The sequence below is a fragment of the Larus michahellis genome, chromosome 6 (genome assembly GCF_964199755.1).
Source record: "Larus michahellis chromosome 6, bLarMic1.1, whole genome shotgun sequence".
In the NCBI taxonomy this organism is placed as follows: domain Eukaryota; kingdom Metazoa; phylum Chordata; class Aves; order Charadriiformes; family Laridae; genus Larus; species Larus michahellis.
Genome location: NC_133901.1, coordinates 51,256,010 through 51,277,722, shown reverse-complemented (window position 1 = coordinate 51,277,722; position 21,713 = coordinate 51,256,010). Strand labels below are relative to the sequence as shown.

General features: G+C 43.4%; 2 protein-coding genes across 2 annotated transcripts in view; both read left to right on the top strand.

The window, feature by feature from the left end:
* Positions 1-13,770, top strand: part of PIK3AP1 (phosphoinositide-3-kinase adaptor protein 1) — a 46,078-nt gene extending 32,308 nt beyond the window's left edge. Inside the window, exons 9-17 of the mRNA XM_074593065.1 lie at positions 4,319-4,414; positions 5,748-5,927; positions 6,731-6,793; positions 7,783-7,988; positions 9,571-9,643; positions 9,965-10,120; positions 11,834-11,904; positions 12,092-12,201; positions 13,289-13,770. Coding sequence (XP_074449166.1) covers positions 4,319-4,414; positions 5,748-5,927; positions 6,731-6,793; positions 7,783-7,988; positions 9,571-9,643; positions 9,965-10,120; positions 11,834-11,904; positions 12,092-12,201; positions 13,289-13,343 — 1,010 coding nt within the window. The 3' untranslated portion in view covers positions 13,344-13,770. The remainder of the gene's footprint in view (positions 1-4,318; positions 4,415-5,747; positions 5,928-6,730; positions 6,794-7,782; positions 7,989-9,570; positions 9,644-9,964; positions 10,121-11,833; positions 11,905-12,091; positions 12,202-13,288) is intronic.
* A 4,185-nt stretch (positions 13,771-17,955) lies between these two features.
* The window catches only part of TM9SF3 (transmembrane 9 superfamily member 3), a 50,146-nt gene continuing 46,388 nt past the window's right edge, over positions 17,956-21,713 (top strand). Inside the window, exon 1 of the mRNA XM_074593066.1 lies at positions 17,956-18,186. Coding sequence (XP_074449167.1) covers positions 17,971-18,186 — 216 coding nt within the window. The 5' untranslated portion in view covers positions 17,956-17,970. The remainder of the gene's footprint in view (positions 18,187-21,713) is intronic.

Below are 21,713 nucleotides of genomic sequence, written 5' to 3'. Positions count from 1 at the left end.
AAGGCTAGTAGGATTAGAAAGGTAAAAACCCAAGCTGTCCCTAAACGTAGATACTTATAATTCCTTTACTGAAAAGCAGAGCTGAATGAGTTTGCGTTTTAAAATGTTTTTCTCATTGGTAAGATGATGTATATGGCTTATCTGTAATACCTCAGCAAGGAATGTGAGTGTGCTTCCTGCTTCTTCTGGAGTTCTCCCAGCGTATTGCTCCTGCACACAAATCTCTGTTACCTTGCATTCAGGAGTCTTTTACTGAAAATCTCTGTGTTTCTTATGTAGTCTGTTAGACTTTGCCTGAAGAATATTTACAACTTATCTGAGGAGTGCTTAAAATCTACCTATATTGTAACAGATAAGGTTAGATTGGCACAAAGCTTGACACTTAGATTGATTCTCTCAAAGTGAAGTTGTTTCAATATTATTTAGAATACCAGCACACAGGCAAGCCCTCACTGAAGTGGGGGTGCTGGCTGGTTTAGAAGTGCCATCACAAATAAAGGCTTCAAGCTTTTGTACAGATTTAAAGATTTGTGAGGATGAAGAACTCTCTAGGAAATTATAAATGACTTCTACTGAGGTACTTTCTCCAGGTCAGAGTAGCCCATATGTGAGTAGTTATGGCTGTGGTGTAGAGGACAATACCTGGGCTATTTTAAGTGTAACCATACTGTGGCAGCATGCCCATTTATTGTGCTCAAGGTGTGCTTCCAGCAGTTTGTTTCAGAGACTGATCAAAGGAAGGTTAGCTACCGTAGGGTCAATTTGTCTGACAGGAACTGTTTCGAGAATAGGGTAACATAGGACTGGAGCCATTGTAATGAGTTACAAGTAGTAGCAAATACTAGAATATTGGATTGTTCTGTTAGTTCTTGTATTCTTCATTCTGCTTCTGATTTTTCAATGCATTTTTATGTGGTGTTCTTTTCTCTCTGCATTTGATCCTGGGGAAACATTTACAGAGAAAGCACAGAGGCTATGCAAGGGCCCAATTTTGCTTAAACTGATGCCGCATAAGAGTTGCACACACCTGTGTTGAATTGCTAGTTGTCCCTTTAAGTTTTGAGATAAATGATGGAATTAAAAAAAAAAAAATGGAAAAGATTTTGTTCATCTACAGAACACTGCCTCCCCTTCTGCTGGAGGGGAGCATTCTTTCCCAGGGAGGTCTTAATGCCCTGAGCAGCGTAGATTATAAAGTACTCCTAACCAAAGTACTCCTCCCAAAAGTGGGAACTTAGTAGCTTCTGCTGTTACCTTGTTTGCTCTTCTTTAATAATAAGATTGAATTGCCTTATTTAATATTTTATCATTAATCTAATTGTTCTCACTTCAGAAGAGCACTTCCCTCTTATGACACTTTTCAAATACCTGTAAAGTTAAACATAGTTTTCCAGAATATGCTCCAGGTTGGTGCAGGTTGCAGCTAAATGTCATTTAGCTGAATCACTCACACACTGTAACAAACAGCAGCTGAACAGCTAAAAGGGAGAGTTATCTCCATCATATGAATCTGGTACTATGAACTACAGCATTGGATTAAGTGCTTTGCCTTTCCTGCTTTCCTTTCACCAGCACCTCCTGCTGGATTCTTTTTTTTTTTTTTGCAAAACAGTATTTATAGTAGGCTGGAGTTATGTGCAGGAGGGGCTCTGAGAGCAAGGATTCTTGAAAGCGCTGAAAATGTGTTTGATTTGTGTGACTATGAAACTGCCTGGTTTGTGTGTGTTATGATGCTGTTTTGCTTGGGGAAAGAGGCTGAATTTCCTCTGTCTAAGGTCAGACAGTGGCAGTGGCCAAGGGCTGGTGGAAACAAGTCTGGACTCCTAGCACTGTTGCATATCTATGAACTGACACTCAGACCCTAGATAGTGTGAGTTTCATGCAGAGATTTAATCCTTTATCCTAGGGAATTTTAGCTGACTAAAATCTATTGTCCTGTAATTCGCCGATCTCCAACACCTAAAGAGTAGATGTTAGTTCACATATGAGTAAGTTGTGATGCCCTTACTCTACTCACTTGCATATCCTCTCCCTCCTCTACCACTTTTATTCTCTTGAGACCAAGCTTTCAACACTGTCCTCTTTGTTTTGTTTCTTTTTTTTTTTTCCTTAGTTAGTGCAAGAAACAGCAGCCTCCTTGTTATCCTTGAGTAAACTGAGGGAATTGTGCACAAAAATGTAACTGCTTATAAAGTTCTGAGTTGTGGTTTATGCCAACACATTGAAGCCTTTGTCGTGCATAATAAAGGACTGGCCTCTGCAAAGAGGTAGCTTACTTTGTGTGCAGGAATACCTGGTATCTAGTGTTTGCAAATGTTTAAAGGGGGAAGGGTGTTACTACTTTGTAAAGGGTGCCCACACATGGATATTTTAGCTGTTGGGAAGGGTCTGTAGATCATAACTTGTCTTCTGTATGTCTGTCTGTTCGCGCCTTGGTTGAGCTCCCTTCTGAAGCCTTAAACCCTGCAAAGGGAAACTGAAACTCTTTGCATAAATATCTTTTAGCTACTAAATTCTGACATCTAGGAAATGCTTAGCCCTCTTCCTGCTAACCCTTCAGACCAACTTTCTCCAATAGCCTCTGGAAAATCTGGGGACCTTTCCTGTGATACCCAAAGTTTGTGTGCACCACCACCTTGTCGCTTCTGTCTCACTAGCCTGTTTTTGCAGCAAGTGGAATAGAAAGTGTCATTGATGAAGTCGAGAACTTCTCTTCAGTTTTGGTACATGGGTGAGATGTTAGGTCTCATCTGTATGCAAAACAGGCCCATGCGCAAGAGGTTAGCGAGGTGGCAATTATGTCTTTTAAGGAGAACTGATTAGTTGATGAATTTAACTACATTGACTATGTGACAGAAAACAAATGCTGCAGTATCCTGTTGCACAGCTGGTTTAGTAATCCTGCAGAGCACAACCAAAACTGGGAAGACACTGTTCCTTCCCCAGAGAATGAAAGGAACTTTGCACACCTGTCACTTTCTGTTCCGTCCCCAAATCTATAAAGTAAGGGCTTTCCTCTGGGCCTGTATTTGCTACAGGTTCATTTCTAAAAAGCTATGTTAAAAATAATCAAGGTGGCTGCAAGGTGGGAAACGCTCTACAGAAAAATACAGGTCTGTAGCGCTGATTCTTTAGGATGTTCAGATGTCAAATCTGTGCTTCCATGTAGTGCAACGATACTTAAGTGAAATTTATATTAGGTTGGCGGTGAGCAGATTAGCTGCAGCAGCATGCAGCTTGGCATGGACTGCAGAGCTCTTGAGAAGCAGCTGGTGTCATTAGTCCACACAGCATGCAGTATTGCTGTGGCTACGCTTGAGGTATTCCTGGGAGGTTAAAGCTAGGTTGGGTGCATTCACGTGACTGTCAGTGGGTCCTTTGACAATTATTCTTTTTAAAAGAACCCTGCAACATTCTAACAAAGCAAAATATCGCTAGCATATGGTTATCCCTTTCTTGTGATCTCCTCAGCTTTGTAGGACAAAAATAAGAAAGTTCAGAAAATATTAAAAAGAAATTTATAGATAAATTTCATGTAACCCAAACTATCTAGTTCACATAGTAATACGTATTTCACAATATGCCTCAACAATTCACTTATATCAATAAACCTCAACAGTTCATTTCTATCACTCTTGTTTTTAGTATCATTAAGAGCATGGTTGCCTAACATTTTATTTTAGTTTTAGGATTAGTTTTAGGGTTATGATGACGTTGACTTTTTTTAAAACCAGGATTCTTCATGTCAAAACAATGACTTAGCAAAGTATCTTGCTGTTTGTTGTCACTCCTTTCTCAATACTAAATTATCTTTTGACCCTCTAAACACCTTCCAGTCCAACTAATTAACTCACCTAGCTGTTTTGACTTTTATCCAATAAACAAAACAAATACTATATTGTGTGTCATGGGTAAATTGCCCTTAATGTCTTATTTTGCCGTCACAGAGTTTCCACTCAGTTTGGCCTCTCAGGAGCACCGTGCAGAGGCCAAAACCTTCACCTGGCCAACACACTCTCAATAGTAGCTAATCCTCAGTGCCTGTTTGGAGCCTTGTTGGAACTTCTCAATAAGCAGTGTTAGTCACCCTCAAGCATAAGCATCAGGCAGCTGGCAAAGATCTGTGCAGAGTGGACTGAACATAGCAACTTAGGGGCCTTTTTTGAGGCAAATGTCTGGTCAGTTGCCTGGCTTCCTCTTTGGTTTTCACCATAGACCAAAGGTCCGGTCAGAAATCCCACATCATTTTGTATTATATTACATTCTTCCACGTGTTTAAGAGCATAATCGACAGGTTCATCTTCCTGATTTTTTCCAGATGTAGAGATGCTTCAGTCCAAACCAGACACACCAGTTGACAGAGATGAAGTTTCTCTAACTACGAAAGACTCAATGCTCCGCAAGTTTTTAGAAGGTGAGACCTGTTTGGAGGGAGGGATGGCAGCAGCACAGTTAAAGCAATTAAATGGAACTTGAGATTTCTCCTTGATCTGTTAAGGATAGCAGCTCATCCACACTGTTTGACACAGATAATAGCTTTGCCTTAGTGAGTACAAACAAGGCACAACAGAAAACGCAGATTGTGAGGTGATTTCACAAATGCGGTTAGTTTCTTACCAAAGAGGAGTGATTTCTAGTTCCATTCCCTGCCTACCAATGAGTGCAAGCATACAGCTGGTATCTATTCAGGAATGGCTGTGTTTTGTCCTTATCTTAGTGATGGGAATTAATTTGAGTGTCCTGATGTGGGTGCAGGCTCCCCTCACGGGCAGAGGCTGCATATAAAGTAGGGCAGCATAACTTAGTGATGAATTTTAATGTAGATGCTTTATTGAAAAGTCCATCCATTGAAAACAGCAGCCTGGAAAGAGGAAAATAACTACTGTCTCCCAAACCTGATCTACACTCTGTCTCTTCAGTGCTCCTTCTGCCTTCTCTGATCAAAGCCAGACCTTAGCTCCATGCTATCCCCTGACATCCATGCTGACTCACCAGGTTGCATGGGATACAGGCTCACTTTTTGTGGGTGACCCAGAGCAAGATTAAGTCTGGGGACCTTAACGTGTTGTTCTGTTTTCCCTGCCAACACCAATGCTCTGGCAGTCCCGTTGCCTTGACTCAACTAGGTGTTGCAACATCACTAAAGGAAAGTCAGTCCAGTGGTTAGGGTGTTCACTTGTGACTTGGCGACAAAGCAGGGAGTTAGCCCAGGGGCTCTTAGTTCTTTTTGCTAGCACGCAAACAGAGGGAAGCTAGCTTTTAAATCAGGTATGACAGCAGATGATGATTTTGCAGTCATGCTAAGAGTGAGAATAGAATGGAGATGATGAGGTGGTATAATGGTAGCTGGTCTTGTTTAGTTCAGATGTGCATACCCAGCTCCCTCCGAGACACGTTGTTCTGAGATCAAATATATTGTCAGCTGATGGCGATTGCTCATTTCAGACAAAGGAACAATTCTCTGTAGTACTTTGTAGACCACCACAAGTAGCCTTTGGAAACCAGTGCTCTGATTTGTTAACTGTTATGATATGTTAATTAATTGGAATTAATTGAATTAACTGTTTCTCTATCAAGTCATGTCTTGAAGGGCTTTGGCACTTTAAGTCACTGCAAAACTGGATGGTTTTGCCTGTGAAATGGCTAGCTTGGTAAGAATATGGTGAGAATACATAGTGCATCTGGAGGGATCCAGTGTTCAGTGAAGTGGCCAGGTTGTTTTTCTTACAAACTCTGCTCTGTTACAGGCAGTAGCATAGATGTGCCAGATTCAGAGGAAGAAGTTTACCAGCGGTACGGTGAAGATGTATACTACTCAGTGGAACAAGATACTTTTCCACAGGAAATGGCTAGCAGACCTCCAGTTCCTGTTCCAAGACCAGAATCCAGCTCTCCACAGCCGGACAATGAGCTGTACATCTCCAAAAGTGAGTTGGGTACCAGGACTTAAACTATATACTAGTCAACTGTACAATGGCCTTGACACGGGCTCCAGTTGCTGAATAAATGCCAAGAAAATGTACACATTTCTGAGACCCCTGAATTATTTAGCTCTGGAGTCTTTCTCACTCTATAAGAGCTGGATTACCTTTGGGATCCAATTTTGATCTGTTTTTCATCTTCTGCCTACTCTACTCTGAAAATGTGGCAATGTTGTACCTTGAGGTCTTGGCCTGAGCTTGCTCTTAATGAAGGCAGTAGGACGACAGATTATCCCCAAATAGCATAAACAAATCCAATTAAATAGGAAAGATCCTGATATTATAAGGACATAATCAAGCTCTGTAATGGTATCATTGATTCAATAACATTTTTATAGGACAGGATTCTATACCTCAGTACCTCCCTCTGAGGTGGGGTTTAATTGAAACTGAAGAAAATTGTGCCTCTTAGTTTGCTAGGCAATTTTGGAAATCTTGGTCGTATTTCACAAACGTTCCATCAAGAACTACGGTAACATGTGGGAGAGTAATTTCAGTGACTTCTCCTTCTCCCCATGACGGGACTGTGGGGAAAGTGTGTCCAGATTTCTCTTGGAGCTGGCGAGATAAATTCTTTGAGGTCAATAGAAGGGGAGGTCTATTGTACAACTCCTTGTTTTCTTCAATGAACTTAGTAGGGTAATGGAAGCTGTAATGCAGTATAGAATTGTGTATGCTTCCCATATTTATCCTTGTAATTTCTGTCTTCGTGAGATGCATTTCAGTATCAAAGACTGTTTGTTTTACAGTTTTTGCACAGAAAGCTCAAAGACCTGAGAATCTCTATGTTCCTAGAGGAAGGGTTAAGAAAGGTAAGTCCTAAGTTCACCCTGAAAATTTTTCCAGTAATCCAAAAGCAAATCTGCTGAGATAGCTTCATTTGCGTGAAGTGTGACAGAATAGTCTGTTTTACAAGGCTCTGGGGATAATAGTCCTATATGAATGACCCAGCCTTTCTGACCTTGCGTGACACTGGAAACTTTCTGTAACTGCGGAGTGTGAGAGGGGTACCCTTTTATCACATACTTGTACGTATCCCCTGTCTTGGAATTTATCCTCAATCAGTATCATAAGGATCACTGAAGTCCTTTTTTTATGTTGTGACCCGTACTACTTCATGGAGTCGGTGTCCCACTTTTGATCTTCTGGATATAGACACTGCTTGTTGATCATTATTGCCTGGGATTTAACCTCTAGTGAACTGCTTGCCATTAATCTCTGCACTTCCAAAACCGTGTCCTTATTCTTTCACCTCTTATCCTGTGTGCTACCAGAGTGCCAGGAACCACATCTGAGCTTTTATCTCATGTGTTGGGAGCTCCTCTTTATGTTGCAAATGAGTTACAAAGAGCCAGCATCAGCAGGGTGAGTTTTCACCTTTCTGTTTCTGGAGTTACGCTGTGCAGATTACCTAGGAAGAGTCTAGCTTTGTGACTGCCAAGGTGAAAGCTCTGTTCTGTGGATTGCTGAAGAGAGAGACGTTTTTGCAGTGGGGAAGCAGAGCACTTTAAGGAGTACGTTTGGTGCTGTTCACTTAAATGATGTTTTCAAGAACAGAGATTATCCCTGGGGGAGACTGGCATATGAGGCTGCCTCTCAGCTGGATTTTTAGCCCTGACAAATGGCAGGATGGCATAAGGACAAAACACTCTTACGGTTAGGGAAACATTCCATCTGTAATATTGATTTTTATTATATTTTTTTTGTATCTCTGCTATATCAAGCATGCTTGCGTTCCGTTGTACTCAGTGAGGACAGCGGATAGTATTCAATAATATTTTTGGTGTTGTTCTCTCTTCAGAGACAATAGTCAGGCCTGTAAGGGACCTGTCTCAATCAAGCATATACGATCCATTTGCTGGAATGAAAACCCCAGGTCAACGGCAGCTGATTACGTTACAGGAGCAAGTGAAAATGGGCATACTCACCGTTGATGAAGCTGTGCTTCATTTTAAGGAGTGGCAACTGAACCAGAAAAAGAGATCAGAATCATTCCGGTTCCAGCAGGTACAGACTTATTCCACTGTCTAAGTAGTACAGCTGTCTTTCTAGGAATACATCACAAGCTGTTCAGTGTAGGTACATTTCTTTCCTGGTTGGAGCAGAAAGCCTGCTAATGCAGTCCCCCAGCTAGCAGACTTCTCTCCAAACGCGGAGGGGCTGTTCCCATGCAGCAATAAGCAGGTACCTGTTTTACAGATCTGTTTGTCTTGCAGTAGTATTGATAGTTTTTGGAGAGCTGTACACTAGGAATTGGGCCAAATACAGTTGGCTAAATTACCTTTCTGGAGGTCACCTAGCACCTACCAGCTGGCGGGGGACTTCTGTGATGAACATTTAGCTTGTCAGTTCTCATCCATTTTGGATCAGTGAAGACTCAGTGTCCCAGATGGTGTATTTGCTTTGAAGTCCTATCTTGTAGATGCTCTGATCCCTCCCCGGGTGTTTGATGGCTCCAGGACTACCTGTTCTTTGATGGGCAAGGTCTAGCAGCAGTCATTAGTGAAAGCACAGTGTTTGGGTGGCTTAGCTGAATGAGGGAGTCATTATGTTGACAGCAGCAACATAATGACTGGTGGAGCTAGCAGTCATAGTTTAAAATTTCCATTCTCAAGTGGGGGTCCCTCTTTAAAACCACTGCCTGCTGCTTTTGGAGCCTTTTTTTCATGCTGAAGCACTCTGCTCTCACACTTGAGCCGCTGGTCTCCAGCGTGTGACGCTGTCTTGGGATTGTCAGAACAAAGCCAAGACTTTTCTCCTCCTGATTCTCACTTGGAAGGGTTCTCTCTACCCAGAAACAGTCAGAGGAATCCCTTCTGTCAATAAAGAGTGCAGTGATACTTTAGTAGATATCTGTAGCAGAGAAGAAGTGGCATGCTTGGTGCCCCATCCCATGAGCAGCTTTCAAATTCTCTGCTCCAGATCTTGCCTCATGGTACAGCAATTGCTCTGTCTGCTTTTACACGTATTCATGGGTTTCCTCCTCTTACATATGGACCTATTTCCCTGCTGGAAAAGTTGTCTCTTTTTTTTTTTTTTCTCTCCCCACTTTTCTTTACTGTAAGGTGCAGTATGCTGCCACAGAATGGTGAAGAGACTTTGCTCCCAGTTACATTTCCAGGTGTTCCCTCTTGCTTCAGTGGGAACATCCTGAACTCTTTCTGAATTGTCTCTCACACGGTGGGATGCATGGCAGCCTCCTCTGTCCCTGAAGTCAAAATTATCTGTTCATTAGTACAGAAAGCACTATGCAGTTACTTGAACGTGGGTCTTGTTTCTGTGCCAGTGTCCCAGTGGAAACAGTAAATAGAGCGAGTTCCAAACCTAACGTGCTGCTTATTTGCAACTGCCAGTGAGTCTGTGAACCTGACTGTCCTGGTTTGACACAACTTTGCTCTGAAAGGCACACATGGATTTCTGAAGGGAATAGATTAAAACCTGTTGACATAGTTTGGACTTCAGCCAGGTCTAGCAGGCTCTGTTAGAGCTTGGCTACAAAGTTAGCGGAAGTATAATATTGGTATTGTCAAAAAGCTGCTCATCCTCCTTTATCCAAAGCCCTGAAAAGAATATCTTGTGATGTTTTTAGGAAAATCTGAAACGGCTACGAGACAGCATAACCAGGAGGCAAATGGAGAAGCAAAAAAAAGACAAAAGTGCAGGTAACAGTCTCTGGTTATGACATTCTGTGGTAGTGAAGGAGCTAACTCAGACAGAAATGTCTCTGTGTGTATTGTAGTTATATGATGTCTTGATATTCACATCCATATGCCTGTTGGCTAAAACATAGGGAAGTTGCTTTACTCCTCAATTTTCCAGACTGAGGAAAGGGTGCCCACATCTGTGGAGTGCATCTTGATTCATTCATGTACAGTTATGATCGTGCTTATGGGATTGTGTTTAACTTTGTTCTGGGGTGCAAAGCTGTCTCTCAGAGGCTGTGCGTGCATAGACCCTTCTGAGCTGTTCATTTTCCCTTCCAGATTTGGAAATTACAGTACCAATTCGACATTCTCATAATACTTTGGGGAAACCAGAATGTGGAATATATGAATATGCTCCCAGGAAAAACTTTTTCCCACCAAAAAAGGAGTTTAAGCGAGGAGACTGGAAAACAGAAAGCACATCCAGCACAACAAGTAAGCAAACCCTGACTGTCACCCTCTCTGCAGAAAAGCTGGATGGAAAACACTTCCCCAGCCTGACTGGAGCCAGGTCAGGGGACAGTTCCTGAATCCCAGCACTGGCACCAGCACCCCAAATCCTGCATGCCTCAGGCTGGCTATTGTTAAAAAGGCAAAAGCAACTCCAGGTACATTATGTGGTCTGGGCATCTTGTGTCTGCATCTCTGCAGGAGAAGAACCTGAAAGCTGAGCGAAAGGTTCCCTTGAGCCTTCTCAGGGAAGGCATATCACCTGTCTTCAGTTCTTAAAAGTAGATGGCAGCTGCTCCCTTAAGAAAAAAGGATACTCTCTTGCTGTGACTCTCAGCAGGCAGTGTGCTCTTCTGGTCTCAAGGGCATAGTTATATTGCAGGCTGGGAAACATGTCGTTTCCTCAATTGTTACAGATAAAGGACAGCATTTCTCATTGGTAACTGTGGGACCTCTTGAGTGACGTAGACAGTCTGCACAATTTTATTATCTTTGGGTTTTACTACATTTAATTTGTGCAAATTAAATCCCTGCATTCTTGCTGTTACTTCAGACTGAGCAATTCTTGCAGAAATCATTAAGATAATTTTGGTCCTCTGAAAGGAAAACTGAGTCCCGGTGAGGTTACTACTTTTGTGGCTCTTGGCAAGATATAGCTGGCACGCATCCAGAGTAGGTGCCAGAGGCAGGTGACTGAGCCAGTAACTTGCATATAAGCAGTTGTGAGAGAAGTGTTAACAGGCCTGCAGAGTTTACTGTGTGCACCTTGGCTCTTTCCCATGGCATGACTGTGAGAACGGACCCTAACACAGTATTTAGCACTCTCAAGTCCTGCTGTTTATACCAGCTGATAATGAGTTACCAAGGCTAGGGAGGGACTGCATCTTATAAGAGAACCTCTCTAGCCTCCACTTCAGTGTTTAGGTTTATGGACATTAGTGTCACAGTATTGCACAGCCCTATAGAACAGCATGTATTTATGACTGAGACCAGCTATAGCAGCGTAGGATATGTTTGTGAGTTGCTGTCCCCTTCATAGATGGCCTGACTGATTGCAGAAATACTCCCTACTCTGAGTCTGTGCAAGTTAAATGGGTTTGCATAAATGTTTGCTGATGGTTGAACAAATTCTTGATGTTTAGCTCCGAAATAGACTAGGAAACATTCCTGTGAAGGGTAAGGATTGTTGTGAGAGGAGGTGCTGAACAGCTACTGGGGACAATAACCTCTCAAGCAGTCACTTATTCCAGGAATGAATGCGTGACACTGCTCAGAGACATCTACCTCCGTTCCGTTGTTAAGGATATGGGGACTGGTAACTTAAATATACGTAAATGTTGGGTGTGTAACACTTGTGAAAATAGTTACCTGACTTACCAGCTGGTATTGGCACTGGCCCCTTTCAGTTAGATTATGGTTGTGAGTATTTAACCAGAAGCCTGCCTTATCTAGGGCAGAAATCCGCTAGAAAGAAAGCAAAACTGAATGGTTTGGCCCTGTGGTCTGTATGGTATGAAATTTCATTGTTTAGATTCTGAACACGTGAAAAATAACAGTGGAAATAAATTAATCTAAACTAGCATTAAATGATGCATGCAAGAGGTAGGTATGAGGTTAGGAGGACTCCTGAGTTAGTGCTTTGCAGTTAAATCACCAGGATTTAATTACAGTTTGTTTTCTCTTGCTTACTCACTCCAGGTAGTGCAAGTAACCGCTCCAGCACTCGGAGCATATTGAGTGTCAGCAGTGGAATGGAAGGGGACAGTGAGGTAAGCTCTCACCTCTGCTATATACTGGTCCATTGTTTGTAAGTACAGGGCTCTGTTTTTGTGCAAAAGAAAAGGACCTCAGGGGTGGCATTGCATTTGCAGAAATGGCAAAACATAGCCAGTTCTATTGTGAAGCTCACAAGAACCAAATTTTGCTGGTCCATAACCTCTTGTCTTCATTTTGTAGGACAATGAAGTCCCAGAAACAACTAGAAGCCGCAGCCCAGTCGCCCACCAAGCAGAGCGGATGCCTTTTCCAGAAAGGCCGCCCAGAGTGCCTCCTCGAGGAGCAAGCAGGTAAAGCTAAAATGCAACTCAAACATGAGCTTTCAGTGAATCGATATGGAAGCCTTGGGCAGAAAGCAAGTGTGTCTTTCAACAAAATCTACCAGGCTATTATTTACAAACACACACTGTTAGGAATTTTAAGATCCTTGTTTCTCATCTGCAATGCTTGGTGAAATTGGTTTCCTAGCTGGTAACATGCCTATTGCAAGGCTGTTACTGTGGGCCACACACTGCAAGGGGCAGCGCAGCACTATTTGAAGCCCACAACACCTGACATAATAAGACTGACCCAGGTGGAGTAGCGTCCAGCCCCTGGCAGAGATTTAGTACCTGATCTGCCTGAGAAGATCCTCTTGGAACATACAAAGTGTAGTGCAGAGGGAATTCCCTTTTGGCATTCCCTTGAACTTTTCTTCTTTTTACAAATTTCAGATCTCTCCAAAGTACACTTGTTTACGTGTATGATTGGCCTCAAAGAAAGAACTGCACTGGCTTTATAAAAGGTTTTGAGGGGTTTTGCCTTGATTTGATCAGACCACCACAAACTTAAATAACTTGTGAACATTCCTTTAGCCCAACCACTGCAAGTGTATGAAGTCCAGGCCCTAGAGGCTCATCTAAGTACAGATGCTAATAAAATTCTCCAACTTAAAACAGTAATTACTAATGTGTGGGTGCAGTAAGTCCTGTATGTTGGCTTGACTCTGGCAAGAATATAGCTGGAATTTATCTGTAGTTAGTTTGAAAAAAATATTTTGAATCTTTTGATCTCCTCCTATTGCCCTTCATCTAATTTTCAGGAGAAAGCTACTGTACTGTCAAAGTTTTACTCCAACCAAGTATTATAGCATCTCTTTACAGTAATAATAGAATTACTGCAGCTGAAGAGCAGAAGAAAGAACTTGGAGAGGAACAGGGCTCTGGCACCTTGGCATCTGCTCTGTTGCTGAATCACTGATAGCCTATTTTACTTCTTGTATGACTATTGCTTATACAGCATTCTTAGATACAGTGTTGTTGCATGCAATGTGTTGTTCCAGAACCCTGTTCTCTACTATTTTTCTTTAACACATTTGTATTCTCTGTCTTTTTATAGGCCTGTAAGCTGCGAAGGCTTTTATCCTCCACCTGTGCCGCCAAGAGGTCGCTGAATCTCTCAATATCTGTGGAATATGAGATTTTTCTGTTTGTATGTGTGTTTGTACAGATATTTTTGGGTTGTCTTAAATTATTTATCAGTGGGAGCCAAACGTTTTCTTCCCCTTCCTTCTCCCTAAAGCTCTGGTGACTTTTCCCATGATTTTCACTGAGACTTCTTGGCCTTCTGTAACTTTTTTGCTTGGAAGAATTTTGGTGCTTTGGGGACTTCAAGAAAAAGTATCATGGTTGGGAAGGAGAACGCTGATGCGTGTCTTGGCAGCCCTGCACCAACATGAAATTTCCCTTTGACCAAGAAAGAACACATGTCCTTTTAGAAACTAATTCCTAATAAGCATTGTTACAAAAACCCTCGATACAACCTACAAGGGCTTGACTGGAAAACATGCTTGAAAAAGTAAAGAAAATAATTTCTTTGAAGACTGTGTTTGAAGAACAATTATTGCAGCGGGAGCAGGTGAACTTACTGCTGTATGGTGTTACACTTTGGGTACGGATATACTGACTTTCCAGAAGGTGTAGAATCTCCCTCCAGCAATCATTAACCATGGGAGGATAAGAAGTTGCCTTTATTTGAGAATGTATTTTGCATACAGCCTTGAAAACGCCTTTGATTTTCCCCTTTCCCTCCCTGAAGCGGACAGACATTAACAGGGTGTTGTGTGTGCTGCATTTACCATGAAAATTCCCAAGGCAGCTGGTAAGGGACCTGCTGTATCACAGAACAACTGTACTTAAACTTTTTTTTGGGGAGAGAGTGGGTATGTTGTTACTTTAAATCACATGACTGACCTCTCAAATTAGAGGAAGGAATTGGCAGCAATGTTATGTTCTCTATCTCTTACATGTGTTCATTGTAGAAGCGTTTCAGTTCATGCTCTGGAATAGCATAGCGAGTCTCCAATTATAAATGCACACACCTCACAAACACCAGCTCTGTAGTTCGCCTGCTGTAGTGGAAACAGGCAGCCCCGAGACTGAACTCTGCTTCCCCTACTCTTCCTTTCTAGTGATATGAATCTGCAGCAGCTGTGTCCAGCCTTTTTCCTGCCTGCGGGCTTACACACTGAGAGCTTCCTGGATTGTCTCCCTGTGTTCCAAATATAGAAAGCATGTAAAGTAGAAAGTAATTTTGATTCCTCATCTGAAGGGACTTGAATGATGGAAGTGAGGTGTTTTGGGTTTGGGCTTTTTTTGGGATTTTTTGGTTTATTTTTTTGTTTGGGTTTTTTTTTTGTTTGTATGTTTGGTCATATTTTTTTTTTTTTTTTTCTTCCAAGCCTTGCAATCTTCTGTGCATATCCTGGCCCCTGGGGGACAAGTGTAGGGCTCTGGTTGTCCATGAGTGACACAGATGGGAATTCTGCAAGGTGACATTTAGGGTAGAGAATTAAGCATCATTGTCTACTTGGTTTTCACGATATTCCCCCTTTTCCAGCCCTGAGAAAGACATAGATACATCAGTATTAGGTGATCCCTGACGTACAGGTAGCACATGTAAAGGTTCTGTCTGGTCATGTAAGCTCCCCTCAATCTGTAAGAGAGCAGGGGGTAGAGTTGTAGCTCCTTTCTCTTGCAGGGTGGTAGAGCCAATGTGTGGAGCTGCAGGAGTGACAGATGGCAACTGTGACTCAGCCAGCAGTGAATGAAGGTGGAGAAGCCCCTGCTGCTCTCGGCGGTATAGACATAACCCTAAACATCGTCTACACATTAAACTCATAGGGTATGACTCCAAGTGCAGTTCATATAGCCTCTCGTTTTGATGATAGAGAGACGCAGGTGGTGTGCTGCAGGCCTACAGCTACAGAGGTGCCCTTTTTATTATTTTTTTTTCTTTCTTAAAGGATTTCAGTGCCTTCTCCAGTAACTCTTGACACTACAGGCTCTCACTGACAGTTTGCTATTTGTTCACGGTAGCCAGGGGAATGGTGAGGTGGGAGCTGCCTTCCTGTGCTCTTCTTGGAACAGAACAGAGTTCCCAGCACTATTTGGTCAAATTGGAAGCAGGGAAGGAGGTTTTAGTGCTGAAATGAGGAAAATAGTAGCATGGATAAGTGAAGGAAACAGGGATAAAAGAAATAAACTAAAAGAGGAAATTCAGCAGCTTGATTGTCTTCAGCTGTCACACATGCTTTGGTTTGCATACAGCTCCTGGTTTTTTACAAAAGTTCCCCATCTCCTTAGTGCTGGCTGCAGCTGTGCTCCAGAGCTTGGAGCTGTGATGTGATAAGAAGAATTCATCTGCTTTCACATCTGCCAGGCACAACATAAGGTAGAAATGTAGGATGTAGGGAAAGATGTAACAAGGCAGGAAGGGAAAAGCAAAATATGAAAGTGTGTCATGCAGAAGATCTCCTTTCAAAGCTGTCGGACTGAAGCAGCCCAGGGATCTGTCTTCCCCAGCTAGTTTTTAATTCTGCACTCCCTGCATGCGATAGCCAAATGTCTTCTGTGGGGAGGGGCTTATCTGAACTTTATCTGAGTGTTTGCCTTTGCACAACCCTAATAACATGGCTGTGAACTGGATTTTTATTGCTAGTGCTGCAGTGAGATGGTTTATATCTGCACTGCCGGAAAGTAGCTCATAAGTAGCCTTTCAGTCCCTCTGCAGCTTAGATACTTCGTGAGTCTGACCTGATCTGTCATACAAAACCAAACGCTAGTGGGGCTCTGGTTTGGAGGAGAGGTGAGCGGGGACAGGTGGGGCTGAGTAATATTATAAAAGCACTCTGTTCAGGCCCCTTCTGCACTGTGTAAGGGGGGGGGGGGCGGGAACTGAAGACACAGCTGTAGTCTTAGGCATTCCCTTCTCACTTTCTCTTTGTAACTTCTCCTGGATTAGTTAGGGATCTCACTTACCAGCACTCACAGCAAAACTATTGCCCTATCAAGGAGAAATGGAACTGCACTAAAATGGCTTCACTGTTAAACACAGTTAAACAATTGAGATGCAGGCATGACTTTCGTGTCTCTTGCAGGCCAGCAGAGATTCACCTTCTTAGCTGCCAAAATGTGCGTTCCCCGTTGGTTTGGTTTCATTTAGTTGCTTTAATCCCGTTACAGCTCAGTGTATGGACTCTGTGTAGACTCCAGTTGTGCTGGTGAGCACGTGGTGTGCATTGCTTCCACCCAAGATGAGAAGTGCACTGAAACAGAAGCTCAGAAGCCACGAGAGAACAAAACTGCATGCAACCACATTGTTGGTTACTCAAGGAATATGGTTGGGGGTGGGAGAGTGGGAATGAAGCGTGTTTCCGTCAAACATTAGAACTCGAGGACTGAACAGATAATAAAATTGCTGGTAAAAAGTAAATGGCCTGGCCACCTGTAGAGGCATCAACCAATCCACTAAGCTCAGGTGGCAGCTGGCTGCCCTGGGGAAAGTGTTTGCTCTTTGCACAGCCTGCCTCACAAAACTGCCATAGCAGATGGCTCTGGCTGGCCCCGTTGTTGACTGAGAGACTTAAGCACTGAATAAACGGAAGATGTTGAAGCCTCCTCTCTCTGTCTCCCAAGGGTAAGCTACTCTGTTTTGGACTGAGATGCAATGACTGCAAAGAAACATATGGTGTTAGCAAAGCCGTCTAGTTGTGTTTATTTGGTTGGGGTTTTTTAAGATAAACAGGGGTTTTGAATGGGTTTTGACAAGTATCTCACTCTACGGAGACCTTGCTTCTACTGAAATAAGCAGGAGACTGCAAATGTACTATTTGGAAAAGTCTTCATATAAACATGGCTTGCAAAATTATGTTCGGGGAAGGTAGGCTGAATGTGTAAGACCACAAGGGGAAAACCTTTTCGTATAGGTGTGGTGGAAATGGTGAACAGGGAAATCTGTTTTTGCATCGTTCCTACAAAGCATGGGTGGCGTGTAACAGCACGGAGCAGCTCCTGCATTCAGCTCATGTCCTTCACTGTCTATGTATTTGTTGGCTTGTGCAATATTTGAGAAGATGGTGTAGCCCCTATTTTTATTTTTTTTTAATATTATGCCTGATAGCATCTGAAAATTTTTTCTGTATTTGTTCAGTTTTAAATGAACGCTTAATACCGTGAGGTTTTTGGCTTGTGGGATTTTTTTCGTTTGTTTTTTTTTTTTTTTTTTTTTTTTTTTCCACTTTGGACTTGCAGCTTGATAGAGTTCTGAGTTCACAGAGAGGTTTTTGCAGGCTTTCCCTTGGCCGGCGCTGGCTGCAGCTCTGCCGTCTCCGGCCCTGCTGCCGGGGCGGGCGCAGCCCTTCGCACTTCACCCCTCCCGAGTCTGCGCCGCCGGTGCAGGGGGTTACACTTATTTTTGAGGCTACTTGCAGGCTGTTCTAAAATAATTCTAGATTTTCTCATTAATCCATATGTTATGATTTTATAAAATTCCATCAATTAAAAAATAACCGAGATACCAACACGCTCACGCTGCAGGCCGCGCTGTCCCAAACGCCCGCAGTGCCTGGACGCTTCGGCTCCCGACCGCTCCCCGCTTATGTTTCCGGGACCCCGCTCCGCGCGCGGGCACCGACCCGCCCCCTCAGCGGGGGAGGTCGGGTCCGGCGGACGGGCTCGGCGCAGCGCCGTCCTTGGCTCCCGGCGGCCGCCGTAGGCGCCGCGCTTCCGGTGTGCGGCCGGATGACGTGGCCGGGCGGAGCGGAAGTGGCGTCGCAGGTCGGCGTTGGCGGCGGGGCGCGGGCCGGCTCCGCGGCGGGGCCTGCTGCGTGCGCGGAGACGCCCAGGCCCGAGATGGCGGCGCCCGGGCTGCGGCTCTGCGCGGCCGCCGCGCCGCTCCTCCTCCTCCTTCTCCTCCGCCTGCCGCTGCGCGCCCGCGCCGACGAGCACGAACACACGGTGAGGAGGGTCCCGGCCTCCCCGGGGGGAGCCGCGACACTCGGGCCGCAGCCCCGGCCTCCCCGCCCGCCGAGGGGCGGCGGCCCGGAGAGCGCGGCCCGGCGAGCGGAGCGGGGGGCGCCGGGCCGCGGCCTGAGCTGGGGTGGGTGGAGCGGGCGCGGCGGCGGCCCTGACGGCAGGCGGGCGGCTCCCACCCCGCGGGGCTTCTTTCCCACCGTCTGCGCTGTGATTTGGACGGCGCGGGGCGGGTTTACAGGGGATCGGGTCCCGTTCTGTCTTAATTCGGTATGAGCGGGACGCTCTGGGAAGGGCCGCCGGAGTTCTGGGACCCGGTTTGGACATCCGTGTGTCAGCCGTTAGCGTGGCAGGCGGGCGCTGCGGCGCTGGGCCGGCTGCCGCGGTCCCACCTTTTCCTGGAGCAGATAAAAGCCGCGGGAGGAGTGCGGGCCTTGTTTAGCCAGGGCCGCGTCGGTGTTTGACTTGCTCTCTGCGGGAGCAATCATTTCTTCCGGGAGGATGTTTGCATTCGCTTCGGAGCAAAAGTCCAAGCCGGAGCGCGGCTCTGCCCCGCCTGCGTGGTGACAGCCCGGTGGGGACACGCTGCGGTGGGACAGGTTGCCTCTGGGAGAGCGAGGTGTTAGCGTGGGTCTAGGCTGAAGAGCAGGAGCAGGGCATGAGGCTCTCAGACTTGGAACGCGGACGTGGACTTCTGAGGAAAACGGGTGCAACTCCTGAGGAATATGGGAAAACTGCTGACCTGAGCGCTCACCTTTTTGTGTGAGGGTACTTTTCCTTAAGTGCTCGCAGTGTCACCCAAAAGACTATCTAGGAAGTAAGTCCCAACGCATCATTGGTTTCTGATTTTTCTTTGGAGCGTTGTTTCCCACACCTTGTGATGTGGGAGGGTGGAAGTCTGCGCCATGAGCTGAGATGCGATTTTGGAAGGTTTTGCTGAAAACCATCCCTGTTTCCTTGCAAGCAGAGTGGATCAGAGGGTGGCTGCGATTAAGCACAGCGTCTGTCTGTCTGTCAGAACTTTTGTGCCGTTGAGCAGCCTGGCTGGTAAACACTTGCAGAGTTTCTTGACATAGCTTTCTCTGGGTGTGATATGGTAAGCTTAATACATGTTTTTAATAAAACAGATAAATGGCATCGATAGTTTTTGTATAAGCAATAGTTAATTAGTTGCAGAATTCCACAAGACTTGAAAACTGTTTAGGATTGTCTTCATTTTTTTAAAAGCTAGTGGGATTTATCAGTGCTGCAGTCAATGACAGAAAAACTGATATTGAGTACTTTCAAAGAACAGATATGCTTTGAGCTAGCTTAGGTCCTGGTTTTGTTGCTGAACCTGCATATTAGGGTTAGGTTTCAGCATAGCACTCTGTTTATTTTAAAGGCTGTGTGACTTGAGGGATTCCTCATTCATTTAATACTGATATTCTTCTGAGGAAAAAGGGATTTCATAAAGCAAGTCATTGTATTTATTTATTTTTTCACTTTGAAAGTTAATTCTGACTGGTTGTAGGTCTTCTGAATGATTGCTTAAACAATTACCGATGGAAATAAAACATTCTTTTGTAAGGCTTGTTATTTTTTCATCTAAATTACTCAACTCTTCAAGATTATAACTCTATCTTTTGGTTTAGTATTCTCGTTCGCATGGTGTCTAGTTTAGTAACATCATGTGATAGGTTAGGAATAGTTGATGTAGGCAGACAGTTACTTTTTTTTGGAAGGCTGTCTCCTTGCTTAGATATTTTGGTACTTTAATATTGTACAGGAGATTGGAGTGAAAGCATTAATAGCGTGAATGAAACATAAACAGGGTTTTGTAGCAGTACACTGATTTTGAGATTAAGAACCTGAAGGAAACATTCCTTAAATATTGCATTTTAATGAAATTCAGTTTTGAATATGATCACAGTTGAAAGATTAATCTTTCTATAACCAAAGTGCTATATTGTATGTTGGAGGTTCTGCTCCCTTTTGGGGAAGTAGAGGGGAAATAGTAGTACACTGATCCAGGACTTGGTAACTTCAAAATGGAAATCTTCGCTAACTTTAAGACTTGACTCCTATTGACACCATTATGCGCTGCTGTTTCCTTATTAATGCTTTAGTGTGCCGCTTCTTGTGCCCGAGCAGTTGGTTGTATCTGGATGAAGGTGTGTCATTATATCTTGCCACAGTTTACTTTTAACTGCCAACATGCAGGGCCTTATCTGTACTGAGCATGCTGAACATTTAGAAGCACTGACTTAAGTGATTAATGCTCTGTGTTAGCAGGTTAATTTTTTAATTCCTGTACTGCTGCTGTAATACATAATAGTATACAATACTTATAAAATAATACAATTACGTGGTATAATATTTTTTTTGCATTACTGTAAATTGCCTGTTAATGTTTTATGTGTGTCCTTTATTTTATAACTGTAGGACTGCATAAGCAAATATCATAAAAGGTAACTGTGAGAGGACTCTGCATCAAGCTCTAGGACGACTATAAGTACTAGTGTTTCTGGAGATATTAGGTGTGAAGAGATTAGGGTATATATCTAACGTATATCCTATATATATATCTCTCTCCCATATAAATAGGATATTTATTAAGATAAAGCTAAATCCTTTATCTTAAATGTGAATTAGTCTTTAAAAATGGTGTCTGCATTTCTTTAGGGGAAGAATAGTATAAATACAAGTATAAGATAAAAACTTGAGTATTTAAAATCAATAGTAAGTGAAGAGAAATTAGGATTTGATCAGGCATTTAAAATCTCCATTATCAAAAGACAGTGCAGCAGCGTAGACTCAGACTACAACAGAACAGTTTATCAGAAACTAACTGAAAACTTGTATGCTGATTCTTTAGCTTATTTTCATGCTTCAGAGTATGTCATGTACCTGCTTTTTGCCTCAATTCTGCTAATTGCAGTATTTTTTGACAGTTGGCCTTTTACTTGTGGAAGGGATAGTGTAGATGAGATATTGGTGGCCTTAGCACAATATATGCTAATCCTGCAGAAGCAGGGTTGGCGGGCTTCTGCCTGGCCTTGGCTTTCGCATCCTCTGTTGCTAGACTTGTTGTAGTTGATAAAATAGACAAACCATAAAAATATTCTGAAATATCCTGGGGTTTTTGTTGTGGGGGAATGGTCTAGGGAGTAGGTAGCATTTTAATTTTAATGTTGTTTCAATTTAATTATTGGTGCTCCATAAGCATGTAAATACATGACAAACATTGAAAATAAACAAAACCCAACCTGTACTGCATAGCAAAATTCCTAAATTATTTTTTTTGACTCTTAGCCTGATGAAGTAAGTTAAAGCCCTGAGCCTGTAAAGCTTGTTTAAAATTAATACATAAAATTCTGAAATTTTTATAGTATCTATAAACTGTTAGTTAGAGAAACACTGCAAAAAACATTCCGGTGTGTGTAAAATACCTCTTTGCATATGAAGTTGTGTGCAGACAAGCAGCCTGGTTTCTTTTTGAAGTTCTCGTGGTTCCATTTTGAAGAGGTGAA